The following is a 26,954-nucleotide window of genomic DNA, read 5'->3' on the forward strand; positions in this document are numbered from 1 at the left end:
CAACAAGAGGCAGCAGCATTTAGCCTGCCAAAATGTAAAAGAATAAGAAGAGTTCATTCAACCATAGCACTGCATTCCATCCCCTGCCCTCTTCTAAATATGAAAATATAGTGAAGCCAAAACATCGTGATTGATCCCTGGTGGTTGGTTCTAGTACAGTTCATAAACCCCACCCCCTCCATATTAGCAGACAGGACATGGGCCAAACTAAAAACTCAAAGTACATGTACATTTTTTTTCCAAAAATGGTTTGTGTGTTTGAAGGAACTTGTCATCACACACATGTATGCTCAGGTGTCAGTTTTTCTGATATCAGTTTTAATTAGTTATTCAGTGTTATTTGATGAAAAGGAATTGCTCTGTCATGATTGAGAGATGAGTTCTACTCGGGATTGGGCCAGAAGGGTTTATGGGTGGGAATTTGAGCCCACAGCCCCAACACTCGATCACTACTGTGGACTCACAAGCTCTGCAAGATGACAGCGCTCGTATCGCGCTTTAGTTCCACTTTTGTACAGTGGAAGAAGTGGAGATGCGTCAACTGCACCTTTAATTTTCCCCCCTCCTCGGTCAGCCTCATTCCAGCTGGCTGCTTTCAAGTGAGGACCGTTCTTTAACTTGTTTGCAAAAATTGAAATTGTTCAGTTAATCCAGACCTGGTCATCCTTGTGAAATATTAAACATTAATACCTTTAGTCTTTCATTACATAATATGCAATAAAGCTTTCTTGTTCATCAAATATTTAAGATGGCAGTGGATCATGGCAAGATGAAAAAAAAGCAAGTTCATGAGGTGTGTGTGTGTGTATGCATGCATGCACCCAGACATTCCTCATAAAATATCATAGGCAATCGCCATGCCTCTGCCTCTCAAAACAGCCACACCATGCATTTTGATCATTGTCTAATTATAAGTTTGACATTAGGTGCCAAAGAGCTTCAGGTAATAATGAAGCCTCTGGTTACAACGCACGCAGGCACTGCACCACCGTGCCGCCCTCAATTTAGTTATATAGCACTAAATCACAACAAACATTATCTCATGACTCTTAGCAAACAGATCAGGTCTAGACCATACTATTTAATTTAGTCTTTAATACAGAGGGACACAACATTTCCCCATGAGCATGCATTTGGCAACAGTGGTGAGGAAAAACTGGCAGTGCCTTTCAGGACAGTTTTTAGTGTTTAGAAGAGAACACTAGCTTTGTCTTTACACAGAGCAGAAACTGAATCTTTCACTCAAGACATTTGTGAACAGTAAGAACTGTGATTTTAGTGTTAGAGCAGAGAGGCAAAGCAACAGATAAATCATTTGTTCAACAGGAGGGGTCCTGTTGGCTTTGTCTGTTTTGTTTTCATCTCCAGAGCAACTGCAACGCATGAATCAGCCTCCACACAGCAAAGTGAATGAACACTGAAACTGATGAAGATTTTAAGAGTCACACAGACGTACCCAGACACATTTCATCACCGTTGTATAAAACACACAGGACCTGATGTCACAGACTGAGCCTTGTTATGAATCATACCAATGAGAGCAAAAGCAATGGATGATTTAATCAGTTTTTTTGTAAAATAGATTAAGAGATTACATTAGCCTAGTCGTAAAAGTTATGGAAACAATATTGCAAATGCTTTGTTGCTTTGTTTGTGGTATTAAGAACTACGCCTATTCTCTTTTCTGGCAATGACTGCAACCACTCACGTGTCTTTCCGTTAAATATGAAGCTAACAGCCAGGAGATTAGTTTATCTCAACTTAAGGCTGGAATCAGAGAGAAACAGCGAGATCTTGCTAACTAACATGCTGTAGTCTGTAATGTACCTTTTAATTTGTACAAAAACCAAAGCATGAAAACGTAATTTATGAGGTTATATGTTGGACTATTGTAGGCTATATCTTAAATTGTTAACTCAGACATAGCTTGAGAAACTACAACACAGGAAACTTAAAGTTTGCTAAGCTAACATTAAGTGTTCAGATTTGAGTGGTATCAGTCTTCTCATGTAACTCTGATTGAGGAAGTGAATAATTAAATTTTCTACTATGTTGAACTATTCCTTTAACACAGAGACATGCTGCTTTTATTATTTGGCCATTTCTGTAAAACAGACTGTGGCTAGAAGGCTAGAGGGTCTTGGTTATTATTTAACAGAGATTTACTGGGGAAGTCCTACTGTACTCCATGTTTGCAGAAAGATTGCTGCTACTGTTTTTTACACAATGTACAACAGAAATTGAATCCTTTATGGAATTTTCATTTGTTCTCAGTGATAATGCATATATTACAACTGGCACATTGCTCCCCAGTGTTAATATGTCTCCCAAAGTCAGGAAGTTTCCTTTGGCCTGCTACTGGCTGTTTGGTTTCCCACATACATTGTGAGAGCCAGGACCCAGTCCCATCTGTTATGCTCAGATACTCAGCGAACCCGAGTCACCTTTGTGTTTCCTCTCACGCCCACTGCTCTGCAGAAGCCACAAATATTGTCTGTGTCATTTATTAGACCAGTGTCAAGCCAGCAGTATGAACAATAAGGCTGGTAAATGGTCTGCATTTCTCACAATAAAACAGACATGACAAAAATGTAATATATGTATGTAATATGTGTCTCTAAGCTATAATTAGAGAAAAATCACTGTTAAAAATAAATACAGCAGAAAATTTATCAGTGAATTTCTCAAGGTTACCTTAATACTTTTTTCTTAGAATGGAGCTTCATTTCAAGGCTTGTGTTTCATTTAAGTGCCCTTGTGATTACCATTTTAGTGAGCCACCACACATCTGTGCTTGTTCTGTTATAACTCACAACTAGTCTGAAGCAATGGTTGATTACATCAGTTTTAGATGAATATTCAAATAGATTAAAAGTAAATCTGTGTTTGACTAAATTTTGAACTTTTACAAGCTAAAAATCCTGATATCCATTACTTTTTGCAAACATTTAATAAATGTAAACCTGTACCACATATTGTAATTACATTCAGTGGTGTCCTTGTTATAGCCACACTGTGTAAATCCAACACCACCAGGATGACCAACAGTTCTCCAAAATAAATGGGTAAATTGCTGTGGCATTTTGTACCTACAGACATTCATGTTCCCCGGAGGATGAGCTAAAACCTCCGTGAGGTCAAAGTATTCACTTACTTGGTGAAATAAAAACTACTTTAGGGTTTGGAATGAAATCTTCAAGTATTTTGGTTTATTACAACTGGCTCCGCTGTCTGTTGTGTTTACTGCTAACTAGTAAATGTTAGAATGCTGAAACATTGCAATCAGATGGTGAACATGGCAAACCGATGGTGAACATGGCAAACCGATACATCAGCATGTCAGCATTGTCACTGCACCATGTTAGCATTAGGTTTAACTTACTGTTGTGCCTCTGTACAGCCCCACAGGCAGCTAGTATTGCTGTTTACTCTTAAACATGGAAATTGAAATGATCATTTAATTGCATTGCTGCTGTGTTTCTCCGCTACAATGATGTGACCATTTAACGTGACTGACAATGAAAGGCAGATCATCATCACCACTGAATAGCTTCATTATGATCCCCTGCCAAACCACAGTTATTAGTGAACATTAGTCATTCACGCTGTCAGTTCTCATTGGTTGCTGGCACTTATTTTAGAAAATATGCAATCTATGTGTCAGATTATCTGGTATAAGGGTTTCATCACATTGTGTTGTTTTGCTGAGTAAATGCCTTGGACTGAAGTCAATAATATACAATAGCAACTTCTTGTACATGCTCTGACCATCTTGTAATCATCTTTGCCTTTGTCTTTTTGGACTGATTTAAATTTAGAATGACCTCTCCTCCAATAAGGAGAAGAGGTCACATTTGATTTGTCCCCTGGGTTGTTTTTTTCCTGCATGCTGACATACAGAGGAGAACTGAAAGCTTGCAGGGGAAGTTCAGTGTATTCAGCAATGACTCCACAGGCACTGACAGAGGCAGGGTTTCCTGTCAACGAGGTTGAACCACAGAACAGAGGCCTGTCACTCAAACTGTGGTTTTGGTTTTATTGGTGGTTACAGCTATAACCAAACAATGTATGTACATGTACATGTGCATGTGCTGCCATGTCCTAGAATCCCCCCACTTCTTCTCAATAATGGTTGATATTATGATCACTGGCTTATTGGTGCAGGGTGTGTGGTATGTTGCTCATTGTTTAAATGGCCAGTGTTAGGCTAACTCTGATTTACTGTTTTTTTTGATGATCATGTTCAGACTCACCATGCACATTAACTTCTTAAGTGACTGATGGCTGCTTACACTCCCTTCCCGCTTTGGAAAAATAGTGCGAAACATTGCGTAACAAACTGTATCTCCTCATTCTTCATTCTGTCTAAGTGTGCGTATGGGTGTGTGTGTGAGAGAGAGTGTGTTTCTCATCATGTAAGCCCGGTGACACATGAAGCCTTGTACGCAGCGCGCACAAATCTCCTGGTGGGTGTGGGAGACCTCGGCCCGCACAGGGTGGGGCGGGGTGGGCTGAGCTCTAAGGAAGAGGGGTGTGTGTGTGTATCAGTTTAAAGTACCGTGCAGAACATTTCAGAGCAGGAGCATTCAGATCCAAGAACGGAGCGAGCGCACTAGGAAACTTTCCAAAAGTTTGACGCTGAGAGATAGTTACTCAGGACGAAGCAGAGGAGTCACCACTGATCCAGAGAGGAATCCGCACATATAAAGTAAGGCTTTCAGTCACTCCTGCTCCGAGGTTTTTTCTCACTATAAAGTAGATTTTAAGTGTAAACTCGAAGCGGAGCGGTCACGGTGCGCATGATCTAACGGTTTCTTTTTATAGACGACAGAGCGCCTCTCATATTATTGATCAAAAGTTTTTGGGAGGTTCGGGTCTCATGAAGAAGAAACAACAAACGCAATATAAATATACACAATATAGAATTTGAATTTATTCTATAAATGTATTTATTCCATCCGGGTTTTTTGGTGTCCTTATTGAACTTCAACATCTTCCCTCTATCTCACGGTCTTGTAGGTCAGAAAGAAGTTAAGCTTGAACTTATTGAACTTTTTATTGCAGCAAAAATCTAATTAAACGGTTCCTCAGATCGGTTTCCAGCAGTTAATGAGAAGGAGGATTTCCTCTCCTTCCATGCTCCAACAAGTTGGTTTGATGTTTTATTATTATCCATGTACAGTAACGAACATGGATGGATGGATGGATGGAGTAACGAACATAGTCAATTAGTTAAGGTATTTTAATGTCCTCAGCCTTGTTGGTTGGTGGCCGACCCAGGTGCAGCTGACCAATTTTGCTTTTATTCAGTTCAACAAATAAATTAATTTTTCATGGGGACAATCTCATCAAACAAACAGGTCCAGCAGTTTAAAGTTAGTGCTGTTGTTTAGAAACAGTGACTTGAATTTGAAGCACTTATCTCAGGCCCAGTGGGCACAGCACATGCCAAAGCCTGCCAACACAAACTGACTGAAGAGACGTGCAGAGCTGCAGAGGTCTGCATGCAGCATAATGGCAGAAATGATAGGTGTGGTAGTGATATGCAGAGGGGGAGTAAAGATGAAGTAACACTTGCTTTCAAGCTTGGCTGATGACAGTATTAGAAATCCATTTAAGTTTGTGCATTAAAGTGTGAGGCAAGAGCGATGCTGCCAAAAATTAGTCTTGTGGAATGGATTTTCAAGGTTTTAGGGGGTTGACTGACTCTAATTGGGCAATTTTAGTCCAACTAAGGTGCAGTAGTGAGATATCTAGGCTTTTTTTTTTAAAGCTTGCAAAGACAAATTACGAACAAAACAATCTGAAAAGCTTTTGTTCAGTCGTTACATTTCAAAAGAATCCATATGTGCTGTGTTATGTGGCCAATTATAATTGTGCTTTGCATTTTATCTCCTCAACTATTGAGTCATCCATTGTGTGCGAGTGAGGAGAAAAAGGTATGGAAGCTTATTCTTTCATAATGAACTTCAGTTCATTGCTGTCCCACTCAAATTTGTGAATACTGTTGTATCCTTTTTACTTCATTCCACCCATCTGTGAGACTTTTGGGTGGAGATAGTTTTACAATACAGATGACTTGATCCATTGTATCTGTCAAGATTATTGTGAATGTCTCTGCCAAATATTTAGAGGATTTGGAAACAGTTGTAGGGAGGGGAATGTCATCTGACCGTCAGATGAACTCAGGTCAAGGAGTTGAAAAATCACAAGTGAATAATAATAATGTTATGCACAAGGATGGTGCAAACTCACACTCCCTAACACCACTTCCTCAGCTGTTGTTTGCCCTTTGAGCTGTTCCACATACCTTCACTATCACGGCTTTTTCCCATAAGGAATGTGCTCAAACTGCCCCATGCAAATATTCACACGAAATTGACTCACTTGCCGCTTGTTCGTACGAAAGGTGCAGTGACTCTTTTCCAATGCAGAACACACTGAGTAATACACAAATAACACTGAGTAAGGCAAGGAGCTGAACATTTGCTAAACCCTTCACCTGAAGAGCAGTCATCTGAGCTTCGTGTGTTATCCAAAGCCTGGATAACACATAGCTTTACATTACTTTTTAGTCATACACACTGACAATATGAACAACAGCCTAAAGCATAATTCTGCTTTCTTTAGTAATATCCAACAGGTTTATGTCAGACCAAAACTGAATAACATTTTTGGCACATTTTATTTGTGCACCTCATTTGTACCCCTCATTTCTCCTGATAATGTGCTTTACTGCAACTCATTACAGTTTGTGGATGTTTTACAAGAACTAACAAAACTCCAAGGTGCTTTAAGGCTTTGGCAATGTAACCATGTAATATCTATGATGTTCCGATGGAGAACTTGCAGATGTTGAGAAAAAGGTTGGGGATGAGAGAAAAAGTCCTCCTCCCTCTGCCTTTCGTTCTGGTAAACACTTTTTGGTTTCACTTTTCTAATGTTAACATTTAGTGAGTGACTTCTGACCCGGATTTTAAGAGGGAAGCGTAGACTGGAAAGATGGGCTTATCTTTGGTTTGACAAGTAATTAAACTGTGATTATTGGTGCTCTGTATGTGGATGGGGAAGTGACAGTGTGATAAATGTTTGTATGATCTACAGTACAGGACACTGGGGTGTATGTGCACACACATGGACACACACACACAAACTGCATTATTTCACAACAGCTGGGGTGAGGCAGATGGAATCCAGCTGCTCTTATGATGCATGTTAGATTACTCAAGGAGTGTAGCCGACAAGGGTGAAAGGCTAAATGCCCCAGAATGCTTTGAAAAAATAAAAGCCTGACGGCCAAGGAGCATATCTGGAACATGGTAATTGTGGGAAAAAGTAAAAAAATAAACTACACTGGCTGTTTCATGATGGAGAGATGAAGAAAGGGGAGAAAAAGAACTGGAGGAATGTTTTGTTCAGTGATAGTCTCAGTGATATGAAATGTGCCGCAGCATAGTGCCAACTGCCATTTGTTCTGCCGTTTGCATCTCTTTCTGTTTACTGTACTGTGTCGTTGAGCTTGCATCTCTTTGCTATTAGGCTTAGTTTAATTTATCTCTCCTTTCCATTTGGCCCTTTCAAATAGTTCATAAACACTGAATAGTTTCAGGAAAAACAGAACTATTCACTACTATTCTTATCTGTGTAATGTAACCAAGTCATGGCTTAATATGCTGACCGGTAGTTTTATTATTGAAATGGAAATAGCAGTTTTCTAATCTGTCTCCTAGAATGCCCGGTGAGCGGTTGACAGTAAGAGGAACGTCAGAGGTGGGGCGCTTTCCTGGAGCAGCCCCGCCCACAAGGGTGGAGCTCACCATTCACAAAGAGGACGAAAAGAAGGATGAGGGAGGCTGTCGCCGCTGGTTCAGGAAGATGTGTCCATGCTGCTGTAAACGCCAGAGCAGCATCTCCCATGATGTTACAGATAAGGTGGAACTGATCAAACCTCTCTTCCCCGTGACGGGCCCAGAATCTCCCAAGCCAAAGCCTGAGAATGGAGAAGCAAAGGAAATGGAAGGTAATGTAGCCACATATTGTAATGGCTCCTACAGAAAAAATCAAATAGATGGCAATAGTGATAAAGACACATAATTAAATTAAAGGTTCCTTCCTCTCTCAGAAATAAAGTTGTCAGTATGTTCTGTGGATCTGCTGAGTTCCAAGACGGGTCAGAACAGACGAGAGCACCACACCGACTTGTATCATGGGGACGAGCTGATCATCCGCAGAGGACAGACCTTCCAGATAGAGTTGGAGCTCAACAAGCCCTTCAGTACTGACACTGACAAGCTGCATATGGACCTGAAAACAGGTATGGAACAGATGGACATTGTCTCTCAGTCTGCGGTGGTTAGCACTGTCGCCTCATAGCAAGAGGGTTCCAGGTTCGAATCCCGGTCTGGGCCCTTCTATGTGGAGTTTGCATGTTCTCCCTGTGCCTGTGTGGGTTTTCTCCGGGTACTCCGGCTTCCTCCCACAATACCAAAAACATGCACATTAGGTTAATTGGCTACTCTACATTGCCCCTAGGTGTGAGTGTGAGAGTGTGTGGTTGTTTGTCTTTGTGTGTTGGCCCTGCGATTGACTGGCGACCAGTCCAGGGTGTACCTCGCCTCTCGCCCGTAGTCAGCGGTGATAGGCTCCAGCTCCCCCGCGACCCTGACGGATAAGCGGTATAGAAAATGGATGGATGGATGGATGGATGTTCATTAGCAGCAGTAAAAGTGTATGAGACCTGGGCACACTGTTTAGGTGAGTAGCAGCTCGAGGGTAGTGCAGGGTTTAGTGTTCAAACACATCTAACATATCATACTGGGTTACATTAAAATGTATAATTCAGAAAAATACACTCAGGTTCTGCAAAGAAACGTCTTACAGACACACTCAGAAAGGAAATCAATGTTGTGCCATATAGGCTGAAGTACTGAATGAACAAAATCAAAGCAGAAGAGGGTGAGTTTTATTTCCTAATCTGTTTGGGAACAGTGGATCCTATCGGTCCAATAATGCAACTCATTAGCATTTCATCAAAATTAAACCCAAGCTGATAATACAGGTGTTCTGTTAGATATGTGAAGGCCCAAGCCCAATCAAGATATTGTTATCTCTGAGAATTAACAAAGCTCCTCCAGACCAGTGATTCCCAGGAGTACTTCTTCCCCATAGTCACCAGGAGGATTATAGTGCACCTGATCTAATTACTAATTGACTAATTGACTAATTGAAAAATAGAAATAAATATTTTGCCAGAAAAAAATCCACTCACTGAAGCCTTTGTAATAGCTAAAGTAACAGCTCAAAAGTTGGGCTGATAGATGCAGAATTAAAATAGATAAGTTAATTAATAGATAAAAGTAATGGATGAATGGTGAAATTAAAATAGTTGGCTAAAAGTAACATATAGGAAGTTATAATGGACTAAAAGAAAAGGAGAAATATTTTAAATATCTATCAGATCAGATAAATGACATAGTGGGTGGTGCTGAGTTCATACAATGGGGCAATGGAGGGACGCCACACAAACAAAGAGTGGGAGCCACTGCTCTTGAGCCACAGAAGACATTATACAACTGTTTCCACAGGCTGAGCAGTTCTATCTCTGAAGAATATACTAACCTGAATTAATGGTAAAAGGTGCAACTCAGGAATGAATGACAGACTTAAAAGAAAGCAGAAAGAAAAAAGAAATAAAGAAAGACAGAAATGTGGCCAAAATGCCACACATAACTAGCACATGTAAATCGAGCAGCAGTCCTGCCATAGCTACACTACAAGTTTTGGATTCCACCCACCACCACACAGTGTTAACAGTTTCCAGACCTCAGGACACTGGATACCTCGCAATGGTATTTATAGACCTCATGCTACAATGATCCACTATTCACTTGGGGATAAATAAATGGCCATTACATCACCACACAAAATGCAACATGTGGTTACACGGGAAGAGGGGATGAGAAAAAGAATCGACACAGAGCCCGAGCCTTTCAGATTCAATAGGATCTCATTAATCTGCTTTGACAGTTGCATTTTTTGTGAAAAGGTTTTTAAGTACTGCACTAAAAGCTCGGCTTCGTATCATTATCACCTCTGAATCTGTTATTTTGTTCAGCTAGGAATTGAGTCAATTTTCAATAGTCATCCCAACAGAAAAGAGAGTTTAACATTGATTTCCTTTTCAGTGAGTACCTAGACGTGAGAGAGGAAGCCCTGGCGGTGGTCGGATGGAGAACAATGGTTACTTGATAAACGTGCTATTTGGTTCAGCAAATGGCAGCTAAAGCTCAGCAGGGTGCCACAGAGCAAATAGCATAGAGGAAAACATCCAATAAGACTTAATCCAACTAGTCAGTTAGGACTAAAATGTGTACAAAGCTGTTTTAGCTTTTCATTTGTTAGTCTTCAGCAAGACATCAGGTCATATAAAAGAAAGTATTGAAGGCCATACGATCAAACTTTCATGAATGTGCTTGGCTTTCTGCAGATATGTGTTTGTATGTGCAGTGTGGGAGGTTTTACTGCCCTGAACTTTTGTTTACTCAGACAAACTATGAACAGGCGGGTGAAGGGCTGTGATGCATATGTGGTTTAGAGTTGGCTACAGTTGTGTGATCCACTGTGGGAGCAGACTAACAATTACTGTGACATGAATGATGGAGTTTACTCTGTTCCCAGCTACCACACCACTGCTACACCTTCCACTTTTCTAACTCTATTTAATCCAAATTTTCTAGGTTGAGAATGAGGAAAAGAACAGAACTGGAAAGCACTTTGTCAAGTGGCAGTGTCTGAATTTTCACTCACACATAAAAAGCAAAATGTCAAAAATACCTTTTCCACAAGCACAAAATATACAAGTTTACTAAAATATAAACAAGTCTTAATACTAAGCTAAGCGACAGTTTCAAGGCTGTAATTTCATACTTAACAGACATATAACAATCTATTTTATCTATCTCTAAACAAGAGTATATTTCAAGTATATTTCCCAAAATGTTGAGCTGCTCCTTCAACTGTGCATACATTTGCACATAAATTCAGAGACCATACTGCACAAATGTATTGCTAAACATCAGGCTTTTGTTCATTAAAAGTCTGTTGCAGTGTTTCCTTTTTAATTTCTTCTTCACTGTATCATTCTGGTGACACATGACTCAAATATGACTTGTGTGGTGTAGGTCCCCTGCCCATGGTGTCCAAAGGCACCCATGTCATCATTCCACTGGTGGATTACCTGGAGGATGAACGCTGGGAAGCCAAGATTGTAGAGCAGAACGGCAGCAAAATCAAGCTGTCTGTCAACTCGCCAGCCAATGCCGTATGTGGTCTGTATGGGCTCACGGTGACAACTAGCTCCTCAAAGGGCGAGGCAACAACTACTCACAACTCCAGCAAGAACATCATCATGCTCTTCAACCCTTGGTGTGAAGGTAAGATTGGCAGTGGGTGTGAACAGGACAGAGGGTTTACACAGATCACATTGGAAGGAGAGAAGACCTAGGTGATAAGAGGAGAAAAATGAAGGAAGAGAAGACACAGTGTTACATAACCTGTCTGGAATGATTCTCATACTTTGGATTACTATTCGCTTTGAGGCAGAATATCTTCACAAAGTCAACATATTTCTCGAGTCTGAGACAGCCAAATTACCAGAGAAAGCATTCCAACAACGTAACTGCTGTACTACAAGCGTCATCATTCTGATAGCATATAGTGATACAAAGTTGCTGTCTGCTTAGCCGTTTCATCTGAATCCTGATATAATGTTACATGTGGATGAGAAAGTCCAGCGAAATCCATGAATGTGTTTCTGTCCATCAACAGCTGCGGTGTGACCCTGGGTTTAACTGTGGGAGTTATGTAACTCTGCTGGATGTGATTCAAGACAGCTGAAACACTTGAACTATGTTAATGACTGACCGTGTTGGGGCTCTCACGATAAGAGATTTTCATTACATGATTATCGTTCAGTGAGAATTTTAAAAAAAATTCCATCTAAAGAAATTTTTTTAAAAAAAGGCTATCAGTCTAATTCATCGTTAACTTTTTCTATGTTTTGTTTTGTGCTTTTTTTTGGCCAATACCTTACAGTCAAAATATGAGTATCGGGAGATGAAGTGAGAGTCTGCAGCCATAACGGAACAAAAAACAAAAAAGCACCCTTAATGCATAGTGAAATGGTAATCAGGTGAACTGACAAAGACAGGTCTGACATCTGCACTGGATTATTTACACAGTATCATCATGTATGTACACAATGTCAGTATTTCGTTTTTAATAACACGTTATCGTCAGTACGGTATATTGCAACACCCAAAGTTGTAAGATGAAAAAGATCTTCAGTGGCCTCATTTATGATGTCTGTGCATGCAGATAGTAACACATTTTAACCTTTGCTTATTTTAGAAATGTTTTTTTTCACCAAGCATACATTTTCTTTAATCCTACTTAATTAAAGTTGCACTTAACTTATTTTGGCTACTTGGCTACTTGGCTGCGTAAACAAGCTGTGAACACAACTGATATAAAATCACCTTTTAAGTTAATATGGCATCACATCAAGCAGAGCAATGTTAGCCTTAACTTGGAGGAGTGTTTTTGGCAGCGTGTTGAGCTTCTTTCACAAAAACAGAGTGGTTGTGACATAGATTAAACAAAATAATCGTCAGACTTGAGACAGATTTCTAGATTAGTGTTGCAAGTACATGTTACCATAAAAATTCAGTGGCAATACAAAAAGACTTGCCATCAAAGATATTATGTTTTGCAATTAATAAAGCATTGAGAGGTGAGGCTGCATATTCTGCTAAGCTTCAGAAAACTGCAACTATTATAAAAAGTATAATAGTTGCAATAGAGCAAAACAAAAAACCTGTCAACATGAATTTGATAAAAAAAAGAAATTCTGTATTTCATTATAAGGTTGCTGCTTTTGGCAGTATGCCAATCTCCTCCGCCCTCTTTCAGTCTCTTTTTCCCTCCCTCATGCTCATAAAAGTCAAAATCCCTCAATTACTGGATAAAAATGCTGTGGGGCGAGCTCAGAGTAATCCTGCAGCTGGTGACAACCTGTCCTCTCCTTTGCTTTTACTGCCTCCATGTGTATTTCCTGTCTTTATATGCCTCTCCCACCCAGTCTTGCTTCCTTCTTGATATCTGCTGACCTGATCCTTACTCCATCTCCTTGATGCTGTGCTTTCCCCCTCATTCGTATCTTCCAGTGTGTGTATGTGTATGTGTGTGGGTGTGTGTGTGTGTTACTCCTTACGTTGCTTAAACATTCAGCAAGGAGAGAAAATCACAATTATCACAGCTGCCAGAAGCTGTCAAGCTCACCTCCCTCTACTTTCTCCTGTAAAATCCCAAGACACTCTGGTATGCTCCACTCTCCCCCCATCCCTTTCCCTCCCAAGCATAATTTCCCCTCTTTCTCTCATTCGTCCCTCATGACTGAGTCAAACCTTTTCCTTTCGCTTGCTTTTTCTTGTGTCCATCTTGAATACTTTTTACTGCTTTTCCTTTGTTTATTTTGGTCACGTTCCTTTTCCCCACCCACCGGAAATCACTGGGGCAACAGTGAGAGATAAAAGAGGTGGAAAAACAAAGACACAGATTTGTGAAGCTCGGGGCAGGGGTGCACGCCTAACTCTGTGGTGCTGATGTCACTCAAAACAGACGTTTTCCCATAATGGACATGGGCCCCACTGCAGGGTCCATGGACTCATTGTTTTTCTTAACTATTTCCTGACCTTGGAGACTTTTACATCATTTCTGCATTCTTAAGTTCTTTAGTCACTGGTGGGTTGAGTGAAGTATGGATTTTTGGTCACTTTCACAGACAAGGAAGTCTATATCAGTAAATTAAATGTGCAGAAAAGGGCTTCTTTGTATTTCAAGGCTGCTTTAGTAGCAACGTTTGAGATAATTGTCAAAGTAGAAGTAATGAAAACTTGTATTATTGTCAGTATTATAAGATTACAGTATATTAATATAATGCTGTTATGTCTTTCCAGAGGACACAGTCTTCCTGGATGATGAGGAAGAGAGGAAGGAGTATGTTCTAAACGACACTGGGAGGATTTACTATGGCACAGAGAAACAAATTGGTGCTCGCACATGGAACTTTGGGCAGGTATGCAATCATAAAGGCAAGATGTGACTTGACAGTGCTGAGCACAGCTGGATTTGAATGCTCATTATGCTGCTGTTTGAGGCACACGTGCCCTTTTTCAGTGAAATTGCAAATTTTAAAGTAATTTTTGATATGGCTCAGTTATTGTAGTTATTGATGTTTCAATAACAAGATGTGTCTTGAAATATTGCAATATGTTTTTTTGTTTTATTTTTTTTTATTTTTGTTGTAGTTCCATGAGGGAGTCCTGGATGCCTGTCTGTTCATCCTGGAGAAGAGCGACATGCCTGCATCTGGTCGAGCAGATCCTGTCAATGTGGTTAGAGTCTTATCTGCCATGGTGAGTTTAAACTTATATAGTTTAAACTATAACTACTAACTATATTAACGTGCCACTATCTCCTTGTGGTTAGGCAGGATTTTAGAAATACTGTCATGAGTCCAAGTCTGCCAGTGCTCATGTTTCAGCTATCAGTTTTCACTGGGATTTCCGTAAACTTTGTCTCTCAACCTTAATGTTGTTTCAAGCCCTTCTCCACACTGTCAGCAAAAAATAATGAAAAGAAAATAATGGATACTCTTTTGTGCTGTATGTGGCCTTTTTGTTATTACTTTTATTTATTTATTTACCTAAACTCACATTAATAAAACCCTTAAATTTGGATTAGGACATGGCCTGAGTGTCTTTGTTCAAAGTTACGGCCCTGACCTGCGCTCATTTTCTGCTCAGAAAATTATGATTTTAATTTGTAAATGGGAACAATCACTTGCAATTGACTGGGTCACCATCCTCTTCTTAGATAAACGCTCAGGATGACCTTGGAGTCCTGGTAGGGAACTGGTCTGGGGATTACTCTGACGGAGTGTCTCCTGCAGCTTGGAGCAGCAGCGTGGAGATCCTGAAGAAATACCACTCGTCCGAAGGAACTCCTGTGTCATATGGACAGTGTTGGGTCTTCTCTGGGGTCACTACAACAGGTGAGAAACAGAGGGAGCATGTGATGGTGTGTCAGAGAAAAATATGAGTTTATGGAGACAGGTTGGAGCTAAGTGGGTGGTGGATAGCTATGCTGTATGAAAGAAGTGTGTGAAGAAACTGCAGTATATGTGTGTGCATATGCCATAAAGGAGCCAACAAAGTACAAGTGGATTAACAGTCTGCAAATGATCCTGATCATGGCTTCCTGTTTATCTGGCTTTATTCATTAGCTCTCACTGCCCTGTAACAGCTTCATTGTGGGTGTATGCAGGGTCCCTCACATGATAGCTAGCTGACCTTAGCACATACTGTTGCCCCGAGAGCAAGCTGTACCTCATATACACCCTAAATAACTCGCATTGACATTCCTGTCATACCTCCTACTTTTGCCACCAATAGAGCCACATGTGTTGCTTCCATTCAGCCAAGATAATAAACGTGCACGCAACAATGCAGGTTCTGTCTCCATAGAAATATCTGAAGTCATTATGTTCAAATTTTAGCATCTGAGAAAATGACCTTGTAAACTCAGTTTTAATTCACCTCTCTCGCTCTGTCTTTGTTTGCAGTGCTGCGATGTCTTGGCATACCCGCCCGCAGTGTGACCAACTTCCAGTCTGCTCATGACACTGATGTATCCCTCACTACAGACGTCTATCTTGATGAGAATATGGAGCCAATTGACTACCTCAATAGTGACTCTGTCTGGTAAGATGTGTAGCTTTACAAGGCCAGGAGACCATGCTCAGAAAAGTGCCTGCTGCTAAATCTATACCTTAGGAATGCACTATATATTAAGGTCTGCTCCGAAAGCAGTTCCCCCTTAACTTGAAACCCCAGATACATCATGCACTTCCAATTATAAAATGCAGAGGTGCATGTGGTATTTATCTGCCTTCTGGTAGTAGCGTGAAATACCCCTAGAATAACTGGTGCATTTTTTTTCCTTTTGGCTTTTCTCCATAACTATAGAACAGAAATACACCAATGTTTACCCAGATTCATTTATTGCAATAATATATACTTGCCAATTTCTGTTTATCTGATTATCCAACATTGTTTTCACATTTGTTCCACAAAGGGTTCATAAAATCTTGTTCTTAAGATGCCTCTTTTAACATTTAAATGAAGAATATGCTGTGTAATCTTTAAGGAACAGTGAAATGTGCATCCCATTTTTTTTTTTTTTTTGCTGAGTTAGATAAATAAACTGACACAACAATCCAGTGTCACGATTGGTTCGGCGTCGCTGACGCAGAAATTTACTGAACCCCGATGCAGAGTCAAAAGGAGCAGGCGAGGTGGAGGTCCAAAAACAATGGTCTTTTATTAAACAAAACTAAACTCAAATAACACACCTACTGTGGCAAAAATTCCTGGCAAAAAGCATAGCAAAAATTCCTGGCATGTCATGGGTAAAAAATGCAGATCCTGGCATGGCATAGAGGGAAAAATGCAGACGCTCAGACAAAGGTGACTGGGAAGACAAGGACTAAATAGACATGACAACGAGACACAGGTGACACACATCAGGAGGGAGAAAGCAATCAGGAAAACCAAAGCAAAGCTACATGAAAACAGGGCACACAGGGGAAGAGACACTTTCAAAATAAAACAGGACATGACAAAAACCTTGAACATAAAACATGGAAACACATGACAAGACAAACATGAAACATGGCACATGGACTGAAATCAAGAAACAAAGCATAACCAAAAACCGCCAGGCATGACATCCAGCCACCAGCCCCTCTGAAGTTCCCTGATTAACAACCCTCTGGTCTCAAGCCGCTTCTCCAACCTCTAGGCCATGGTTGCCCCCCTCTCTAACTCTTAATTAAAGAAAAGAAATAAAATGTTATTTTGCAAAATGCCAAACTTGTATTTAAATGGTATCTCAAATTAACATAGCTTAATTCCATCTAGGAACTTCCATGTATGGAATGATTGCTGGATGGCGAGACCAGACCTGCCCCCTGGTCATGGAGGCTGGCAGGCTGTTGACTCTACTCCCCAGGAAACGAGCCAAGGCACCTTCCGCTGTGGACCAGCCTCGGTCAACGCCATCCGCTCTGGTCATGTCTACCTCAAACATGACACACCATTTGTCTTTGCCGAGGTGAGTGCAAGAATTTAGTGAAGCCTGCTTGAATAGAGTTCTTTGTTATGTAATTCTCCCTGTGTTCAAAGCGAGAGCAAGGAGGTCAGACTACATGGTCGGTATAGAGGATTTAAAAAGCTGGACTTTGGAGATTGAATAACTAAATGAGGCACAAACTGTGAAACTGTGTGCAGCTTTATCAGATAGGATTTGATGCTTCTCACCTTCTCAAGCGGCATGCATTGTTTTCAAATAGAGACGGAAAACCACCCATGTTATTCACAGAGCAATACAAAGAAAAAATAGATAATAGGTAAGAGTGATGCATATTTTGGTTTAACTTCATCATCAGGATGAAAGGCAAATGTTTCAAGTACACTGACGTTTGAGCTGAACATGTTTGTTGGTGCATTCTCTCAGGTTAACAGCGATAAGATCTACTGGCAGAGGAACCCAGATGGTACATTCAGCCAGATCTACAGTGAGAAGAAAGCTGTCGGCCACTTCATCAGCACTAAAGCTGTGGGCTCTGAGGAGAGGGCAGACATCACACACCTGTATAAACACCAAGAAGGTAGTAGAGACACATTAAACTTTAGAGGCACATTCAAACTTTTTAGAAATTGCATTTCTAACCCAGATTGATGCTCCAGAAGCATATAGTTATTTACACTACCTAGAACTGTCATAAAACATGATGTTTCAATGTTTACTTGCTGCATAGATCATATCTCTCTACATAGATTCAACGGTTCACCTGACAGTTTTTAAAAAGGTGTCTATCTTTAGTTTGTTTTGGAGGACTGTGGGTCGTATCTCTTGTATCTGTCAATAAATCCTGAAACATCAGACAGGAAGAGGTGCGCTCACCTTCTCCTCACTGTTTATCAGATTCAGAGGAGGAACGCATTGCAGTCGAGACCGCCAGTCGCTATGGCAGCAAGCCAAATATCTACTCCACAGCCATGGCAGAGGATGTGAGTGTGGAGGTGAAGATGGACGGTGAGGGGCCCAGGATGGGTGCTGATGCCCAGCTGAGCATCCTGGTGAAGAACCTGAGCGCCCAGCCTCGTCGGACCACCCTGCATAGCCAGGTGGCTGTCATGTACTACACCGGTGTACTGAAGGGCGCCATCAAGAAAGAGCAGATACCTGTGGAGCTTTTGCCCAATGAAGGTTAGCTTTCCACTAAGCTTTTAAAGTGCTACGATGAATAAGGTTTACCAAGAAAAAACTAAATGCCACTGAAACAAAGGTTTAATACAAGTCCAGGCTATTAATTTGAGTTAGGTCAAATAGTTTTATTTGTTTATTTATTTATTTGTTTCCTTGGTGGCTTTAGTGCAGTACATTCAGGTCGAAGAAACCGTTAAACTGTGTCATGGGGTGCGCAATGGAGAAAATACCGATTTTTTTTAAATTCAGGAGAATCAGACTTAAGTAACAGTTTGACAGATTTTAAAATACATATATCCACTTTCTTGTCAAAGGTTAAATGAGAAGTTTGACACCATTCCTTATTTGTATGGTATATACTACAAGCAGCAGCCAGTTAGCTTATTCTGTTTGTACAAAGGCCAAAGAGTAAAAACATGTTTGTGTTTTACGGATTGTAACTTTTTAACACATTGGTTTTGCTTGGTTTTAACAAATGAAAAATAACAGTTAATTAGTGAGCTTTTGTGGTAACTGTGATTTTGTTACCCTTGGGCAGAGGCGAGTTTGGCATTTGCTGCCTTTTCCAGTTTTTTCACAAAGCTGATGATAACAATAAAGCTAATAATGAAAGGGAAAGTAAAATCTGCATAGTAAACCTACCGAATACTGAGCTCAGTTCCTTTCTTGTATCACTCCACGCAGAAAAGACCATTGAGTGGGTGCTGCCCTACCAACAGTACCAAAACCAGCTGGTGGATCAGGCTGCTCTGATGCTGACCTTGTCTGGAAGAGTCAGTGAGACCCAGCAAGTGTTAGCCAACCAGACCACATTCAGGCTCCGTACACCTGACCTCAGCATCAAGGTAGGTTGCTAATTACTGTTTAATACATGAGGCATGCCACAGTACCAGAAATTTAGTAGTCAGTACCAATACCAGTGAAATTGCGTGTTTGTCAATACTCAATTTGTTACCATGGTAAAAAGAAAAGAAAACAAAAAAATGTACAGACACATGCACTCTTTTTTTTTTATATTGATGACTTCAACCTGAAATAACAGAAACCATCTTTTGGAAACAATGTATCTGATGTGTAGTAGGAGTTTTTAGCTTGGTCTCCCATCTGCTAACACAGAGAAAGAGAGATTTATGACCTGTTCATCTTCTTTTTCTTTTGGCATGTAACTGCAGAGCAGAGCACGTGTGGTGGGTGTTTATGCTGCCACCATCAGGTCCAGAAAAATTGCATTCCTAGCACCAATTTTACTGTAGAAAAACGAGTACTGTCATGTTTTTTGCAATTTTGGCATTGACTTAGTAGCAAAGCAACAGTTCTCATGGCAGCCGCACAAGATGCTGGCATTTTTAGGGTTAATTAGCATTTTTAAGAATACACTACATGATCCTCCCACAAACATTTATTACCTCCTGAGCTAATAAATTCTCTAGTGTGTGGACTTTTTTATATTTTTACTCTTGCTTCTGTCCAGCACTTATAGTTTAACATGCTTGGATGTAAACGCCTGCGTAAACATTTTGTAGGATCATTTGCTGCAACACTATCAGGTCTAAAACATTACAGGGAAACAAAATTAAACAAAATTACAGGGAAATGTTTTGCGCACACATGTTGACTCATTTTGAATTGACTTCTGACAGCCTTTGGGAGAAGCTGTGGTCGGTAAGGAGATGGCAGCCAAGATTACCTTCACCAACCCCTTGCCACGTACACTAAAGGGAGTGGTGTTCAGAGTGGAGGGCCTGGGTCTGCAGAAGGGCCATGAAGTAGTTGTGGGGTAAGAACATGAGACGTCTCCCTCTCTTCTTGCCTCCTCTTTTTCTGTCACATCCAGACTAATATTCCACCCTTCTTTTCCCTCTCAGTGACGTTGGCGGCCACTCCACGGTGACACTGACAGAGCACTTCGTCCCCACCCAGCCTGGACCCAGGAAGCTGGTGGCGTCTCTTGACTGTAAAGAGCTCACACAAGTGCACGGCGTGGCTGATATTGTTGTTCTTGAGCAATGAGAGGGAGCGAGCAACATCACCATTTCATTATAAACTAAGAAATTCTATGAAATCATATGAAATGTGTTTCTGTATCTTAAAACTATCTATTTTATTTTATACTACAAATATTTTTAAAACTATTATTAGACAGTTAAAAACTGTAGCGTTATCAGTATTATTAACTTGAAAAAAATATAAATTGACAGTTCTGCATTAATTTTAAATGTCAAGGTTGTGGTGAAGTTAAGGGTTTAAATGTGTGCACAACAAATGAAGTGCTTTAATGAACAAGCATTGGTATGCTGAAGTTATAAAACCGTCAGATTGTATCAAATGTCCAAAAACCAGCGCTTTATAAGACCCTGATGATGTGACAGTCATTTGGTGATTGTGTAAATACTCTATGTGTGTTATTCATATAGGCTGTCATAAGATGAAAAGTATGTGAAAAGTATTGCCAGACAAAATGAACGTCACATGGCTTACATTAAGAAAGATACTGTAATATGTTTTTTTAAAGGGACTAATTTCAAAATTGGCAATGACATTTCGCAAAGGTCACTTTCAAATTTCCATGTTTTTTGCTGTTACATTTGACTGCAGAATTTGTAATTATTAAAAATTAATATAGTTATTCCATCAGAACAATTATTAATGAAAAAATATATATCTACAAGGACTTAAAAGGTTGTTTAAAAAATCAGATGAAATGCAAATTTATAAGACCTTCTAGCACATGTTGTTCTGTATGTCTCGTGTGTGTTTCTCCATCATGTGTTCATGGTAACACTGATGTCAGCTTTACAGTATTTACAGCTGTGAATTCCAGCAAACCATATCAGGTTAGAGACCACAGTGGCTTTGATTCATCTTTAAGCTTTAACTGGTCCTCATGTGTTTGACTTTAGCACTCAGAGTACAATGTGAAGGAAACCATTTTAATAACATGACACTATTTATCTACTTTATTTACCTGGAGTGTTTTTGTAATTGTATGTGTTGCATTGGTAATAAAACCTACACTGAAATGATGGCCAGGCTCCTGAGTCATGTTTATCTTGGAAACATTATTAAACAAGCCTCGACTGGAGGGAGGAGAGAGTGTTTCATAACATGACATAATCCAGCAATCAGGGGAAGTGGTTACCTGTATTTTTCCACTTCTGCAATCTACCAGTTTTCACTTGTGCTGCATGTGGGATGATCTGCTGTGCAGTGACTCATTTCAGCTGCACAGCCTGAGGTAGGTGACACACCTTAGCTGCACTTCATCATTCAGCACATTGATGACGTACATTTTTACAGGTACTTGAATATGTGATTGCAATACATTATTATATAGAGGCTGTTTTCCTAGCTGACATGCCGTGGTCAATGATGCTGCTAAAGTTAAGGTAAATATATGTTTGATATGCAAGGCTCTTCTCAACCCTATTAAGATTAATCTCCTGTTTAGCTCCCCTGTGTTTCATTGGTTGGATACTACAATGTTTTAATCGCTTCATTGACTGACTACACATTAGCTATACTTAAGACATGCATGGGATGAAGGCCAGCGTTGGAGTGTAGCTAAGTATATTCAGTCAAGTACTGCTGTTCATTTATCCTTCTACTCCACTACTTTTTAGAGGGCTATATTGACTTCTTACTGCATTAATATGGCAGTTACATTTAGCAACTACATTTTATGGTTAAACTGTACAAAGGAAAACCTTTCAGGACTTTACAATGAATCATGAACACTGCAGTAATACTAATCAAGCAATATAACACTGACAGGGCCTTTCTACTGCCTAAAGATTACCATTACTCTTTATGCTCAAAGTTAATTTTGATCTTCTGCAGTTCCGTATTATTGCTTTTTTTAAATCTCAATTTTGTAATTGCAATGAAGCAATGTAAATTCAGGTGTTAATACATTTACTTTTAAATTTGAATATAAATATTTCTCCAACCACTAATAGGGTGAAACAGAAGGAACTTGCAGCAGTGATGGATTGTAAGCACTATACTATACTTACTTACTTATATCAATACAACATTTTAAATGCAGGACTTTTGCTATCGATTTTCCAGCGTAAAGCACACGTTAAACCTAACAGAAATGATACTCATTACTGACCTCTCCTGGCTAGGCCACAAACCTTAAGGTAATAGCTTCTCCAATAAGCTTTTATTGTTTTCAAGTCATAAAATACAAACAGTTTTCTGATGCTGCAGGAAAGACGAGAGAAAAGCAGGGGTCAAAGAACAAAACAATCCTACAATACTCAGTGGCTCATGTCAGGCACATATAAAAGTGTGAATCAGTGGCCATGTGGGTTTTCTGCGAACACATATACGCAGAGCATCCAGAGTGGTGAGTGTGTGTGTGTGTGTGTGTGTTTCACTGTTCAAAATACAATGATCAGCAACATAAGTTAGCACTGAATGAAGAGGTTCAATTATTACTCTGTATGAACACACTGATAAATAAATTCAATTGAATGATATAAATAAATTTACAAGACTAAATGGAAAAAAAAACATTATATCTGCTAACAAATGACAATAACACTTAACTAAATAATATCAGTAAGAACAAATTACATTCAAAGTTATGACGAGCTACATGAGGTCGAAATCTGCCCCAACCAAAACCAAGTTTCACTTTTAAATCCACCATGAAATGTCTGCATACTTTAAATCCTTTTACACACAGAGACATACACACACACACACACAGTGGTCAGTTAACAGAGTTACATATATTTTCCACCACTCTGTTGAACTCCTCTGGTTGATCAGCATACACGTGGTGAGAGGCGTCATTTATTAGCTGCACAAAGTAACAGATGAGGAAATAAAATTAACAAGTCAGCAATTATCCGCTACCACACAAAGTTTCTCTGCTGAGAAAAACAACAAATTCAATTACAATAAAACTAATTTAAAGCTGACCTACATATTTCAGACTTCTAATTGAATAATATCTCCCTCTTGACCTTAACACTGCATCCCTACTCACCAGCACTTTAGTGTGGGCCTGATTCCTGATCTGGGCCACTGTGTCTCCAGACGAGCTGTCCACCCAGGATCGTGCTCCATACAGCATGGTGAGTGGCATGGAAGGGGGCAGCAGGTGAACCCGCTGCAGCATGGGCCTTTTGGCCCAGCCCAGAGACTCTGACATGGCCCGGAACCCCACCTCACCACTAGGAGGAGGAGAGGAAACGGAAAAGGCAGCAGGATATTGATCAGGCATTATGTTCTGTTGCTAAATACGTGGTGAGGTGATGTGTGTGTTGACTGACCTCGGGGTTTGTGCATTACAGTGATAGATGTACTGCGTCATAGTGTCGTCGTCAAACAGATCTTCAAATTTTCTCTTGAAATCAGGACGGAATCTGTTCACCAAACCCGGACCTGAATCAGCGACATACCGTAAGACAAATGCAAAGAGAATAAAGCGGAACAGCGCACCGTGACAGATCTTACCCCAAGGGCCTGCTGCTCTGATAACTGCCAATGGGTTGAAGAAGGAAACCACTCCAGCGATAGCCTTTACCCAGCGTGGAGGTGCTGGCCTCTTCACCACCTCTGTCCCCTGACCCTCTTGGGTCTCTTTCTTTGGTCGCTCAGGGAAACCCCAGGGGTCAACCAGCACAAGATGTGACACTCTGCAAGAAGACAGCAAAATACATTAAAAGATCTTATCAGCTGGCATTTATTGCTCAATGGCTTATGCACAACATAAGATAGTGTCCATCGCTGTTTTTTTATACTACCACAAAGAGTCAACAAAGTCAGGATCTTTCTAATTCTACACACAGTGGCTGTAGGGGCAAGTTCACATTTTGACTTTTTTTTTTTTTTTTGCTTGGTCTACTAACTAACTAGACTCCCTTCAGGAGCCTAATGGACACAATGTAAGAATGCATGGCTCATGTATCCAGGGTTCCATCTGATAGCTCAAATTATTGCAGGCTGAGTGTGAACAGGTTAGAATTTAAAAAAAGATTTTTCTTATTAATTACATTTCAGGCAGTCTTTTACATGTCCCTAACGTGATGAAGATGAAAATACAATTTAGCGGTTGGCGCTGGCAATAGTTGCATATTTCCCATACAAACACGAGAGTGGTATCGAACTCTCAGCAAGAAAACAAATAAACTTATTGCTTTCCTTTCAGAACATGATATTTCTATAACAAGCTAGTAGTTGTGTTAAATAACCATCAAATAAAACATCATCAAAATGTTTGAAAAATTTCCGGCAAAACATCCACAGCGTAAAAATACTGTGGATTTGCACCAAGGCCTTGGAAAATTATTAACATCCTGACTGAAATTCAGTTTTCTTCGTTCATATTCAAATATGATCTCTGCCTTCACAACAAATGACTTGTACTGAAAGATGGCTAAGCCTGTAGCGGTTCAGATATTACCTAGAAGGGTACTGGATGGCGTAGGAGGTAGCCAGGTACCCTCCCAGACTGTGCCCAAGCAGAATCATGTTCTCCAGGCCCATGGACTGCCTCCACTGCTCTATAGAGTCGACAAACTGCTCCTCCGCCTTGGCAGCATCTGAGGGGAAGGGCGGTCTGGAGCTCCTGCCGAAGCCCAGGAGGTCAAAGGCGTAAACTGGCCGTGACCGACTGAGCGCCTCCAGGTTCCTGATCCACAGACCTACCCCTCCGCCAAAGCCATGGACCATCACCAGTGGAGTCTTTGCGGCTTGAGTAAAATGAAGTTGACAGAAAATACAGGATGTACATCACAGGCCTCATGACACATGCAACACTGAGGGATTTACAGCCAGAGCCTCCCATAAACAAACAAAGAGCGAGGAGTAGGGTGGTACCTTTTTCTGCAGGTTTGCGCACCACCTTGTTTGGCAGGGTCAGAGTCCATATTCGGTCCTGATTTGGTAGAGTCACAAACCTAGCCCACAGGTCACTCTGAATGCCTATCATGACCAGAAAATGAGGAGTCATGATCAGTGTACCCTATTGTTATGAGCTTAGCTACATTTAAATTAGTTCCTAGTAGTTATATGACCTGCCAGTAGAAGACAACAACATTATTACATGCAAGAATCTTGGACTCTGTAGTCTTCAAAAGGGACATGGAGGTTGGACGCCAGGAGGGCCACCAGTTCCAAACTGAATTTGACCTAACATGACAGAAAAAAAAGGCAAAGTCATTGTTATTTTTTTTTTAATTATTATTATCATTATTTATTTGCGTGTAGCACCCGTGCTACACACCCTGGAGTGTCACGTTTCAAAGCTATCATGCGGTCAAAGTCAGGGCTGGGACCCACAGCAGTGATACGGTGGTTAATATATATCATGATTACCTCTGACCTCAAACGGGTAATAATCATTTAATACAGTTTACTGTGTGACTTACACAATGATTGTGATTACGATGATGATGATTATTTGTAGGATGGAAACTACCCCCCCCCCCCAAAAAAAAGGGTACACTGCCCTGCCTTGTACCTGTTCTGCTATCAATGGGCAATTCAAATTTGCTGAGTCACAACTGGTTCACCAAGTGTTGGAGTTGCCCTTTTCCCCAGTAAATGACAAAAAGACTTATTGTTAGGAGAGGCTAATTAAGACAATCTCGTTTACTATCTATCAAACACAGTATGTCGCTGCTGAAGGGTCCTGGTTAGTAATAATAACACAAGACTCTAATACTGATGCAGAAAGTTACTGTGAGCCAGTGACAGACCACTTTATGGTCAGTTTGCGTTTCTCACCTTTCTCCAGTCACACAATGATCACTGGTGACAGGCTTTGAGCTATATTAGTACACATTTTGGTGGTTTCATTTCTAAAATGTCGTAAAATTTATTTTAATTTTGTGTGTTATTTCACGGAAATACAGCACATAACATGCATATCGATGATGTAAACAAGCTAGGTGTGATTTAGATAAAGTACTGTGCAGTTCTGTACAGACTACACATAATAACTTAAAGGGACAAAACAAAACAACGAACAGAATCAGTTTTTAAAGTTTAGCTAGGATGAGATGTAAGCAGACTAGCAGCGTGCTGAATTAAGGAGGTTTTATTCGGCTATATGCTTATCTAAGTTACTTACTCTGTCTCACAATCGTTCTGCATCGGGTCGGCGGTTGTAGCAGGATCCATCAGTTGGCATATTCAAGTGACTACTAAGTTATGAGGTTGACAACACGCTCCTAAATTTCTACTTTGAAGTGACCCAACAGACTGCTTTCTAATGTTTTGTAACGAGTACATTCCTAAGTCAGCTGACCTAGCACAAAGCTGGTCTATTACGAAGATGCATCAACTGCTAGCAGAAAGCGTCACTCGGCTGACTAATACAAAGTCTGAAGAGCCACTCACAGTCTATGAAAAGGAAATATTTGCCCATTTGACAAACAGAGCTCGTTACACTTTGATTATTTGTCTCAAACAGCCAAACAGTCTAACAGTGTGCTTTGTTTTGGTGTATTGCTGTCGCTATACACAACGTTTACGTGTATTTGAGTCTCATTATTGGGGAAATTCATAACTAGAGAAAACTTCACCTTTGTGGGATTATGTGGTTC

General features: G+C 40.3%; 2 protein-coding genes and 1 long non-coding RNA gene across 3 annotated transcripts; 1 reads left to right on the forward strand and 2 right to left on the reverse strand.

Moving 5' to 3' along the window:
• Positions 1-4,538: 4,538 nt before the first annotated feature.
• tgm1l1 (transglutaminase 1 like 1) lies at positions 4,539-21,415 on the forward strand. Its single transcript, XM_046408303.1, has 14 exons — positions 4,539-4,708; positions 7,731-8,020; positions 8,123-8,314; positions 11,181-11,432; positions 14,016-14,134; positions 14,367-14,474; positions 14,935-15,112; positions 15,683-15,821; positions 17,040-17,232; positions 17,635-17,788; positions 18,106-18,390; positions 19,075-19,235; positions 20,031-20,167; positions 20,256-21,415. Exons 2-14 carry the CDS (start codon positions 7,732-7,734, stop codon positions 20,398-20,400), a joined length of 2,352 nt encoding a protein of 783 aa, XP_046264259.1. The 5' UTR covers positions 4,539-4,708; position 7,731; the 3' UTR covers positions 20,401-21,415.
• On the reverse strand, positions 7,858-16,631 carry LOC124069288. The gene is made up of 4 exons (XR_006845041.1): positions 15,657-16,631; positions 14,902-15,103; positions 11,237-11,499; positions 7,858-7,990 (listed from the first exon to the last, which is right to left on the reverse strand). It is a non-coding gene; the product is annotated as an uncharacterized LOC124069288 (long non-coding RNA).
• A 1,121-nt stretch (positions 21,416-22,536) lies between the features above and the next one.
• abhd4 (abhydrolase domain containing 4, N-acyl phospholipase B) lies at positions 22,537-26,668 on the reverse strand. Its single transcript, XM_046408304.1, has 8 exons — positions 26,480-26,668; positions 25,451-25,536; positions 25,225-25,329; positions 24,809-25,097; positions 23,860-24,041; positions 23,676-23,787; positions 23,390-23,576; positions 22,537-23,200 (listed from the first exon to the last, which is right to left on the reverse strand). The coding sequence occupies exons 1-8, from the start codon at positions 26,527-26,529 to the stop codon at positions 23,111-23,113; spliced, it is 1,101 nt and encodes a 366-aa protein (XP_046264260.1). The 5' UTR covers positions 26,530-26,668; the 3' UTR covers positions 22,537-23,110.
• Between the last annotated feature and the right edge of the window lie 286 nt (positions 26,669-26,954).

The sequence above is a fragment of the Scatophagus argus genome, chromosome 13, assembly GCF_020382885.2.
Source record: "Scatophagus argus isolate fScaArg1 chromosome 13, fScaArg1.pri, whole genome shotgun sequence".
In the NCBI taxonomy this organism is placed as follows: Eukaryota; Metazoa; Chordata; class Actinopteri; family Scatophagidae; genus Scatophagus; species Scatophagus argus.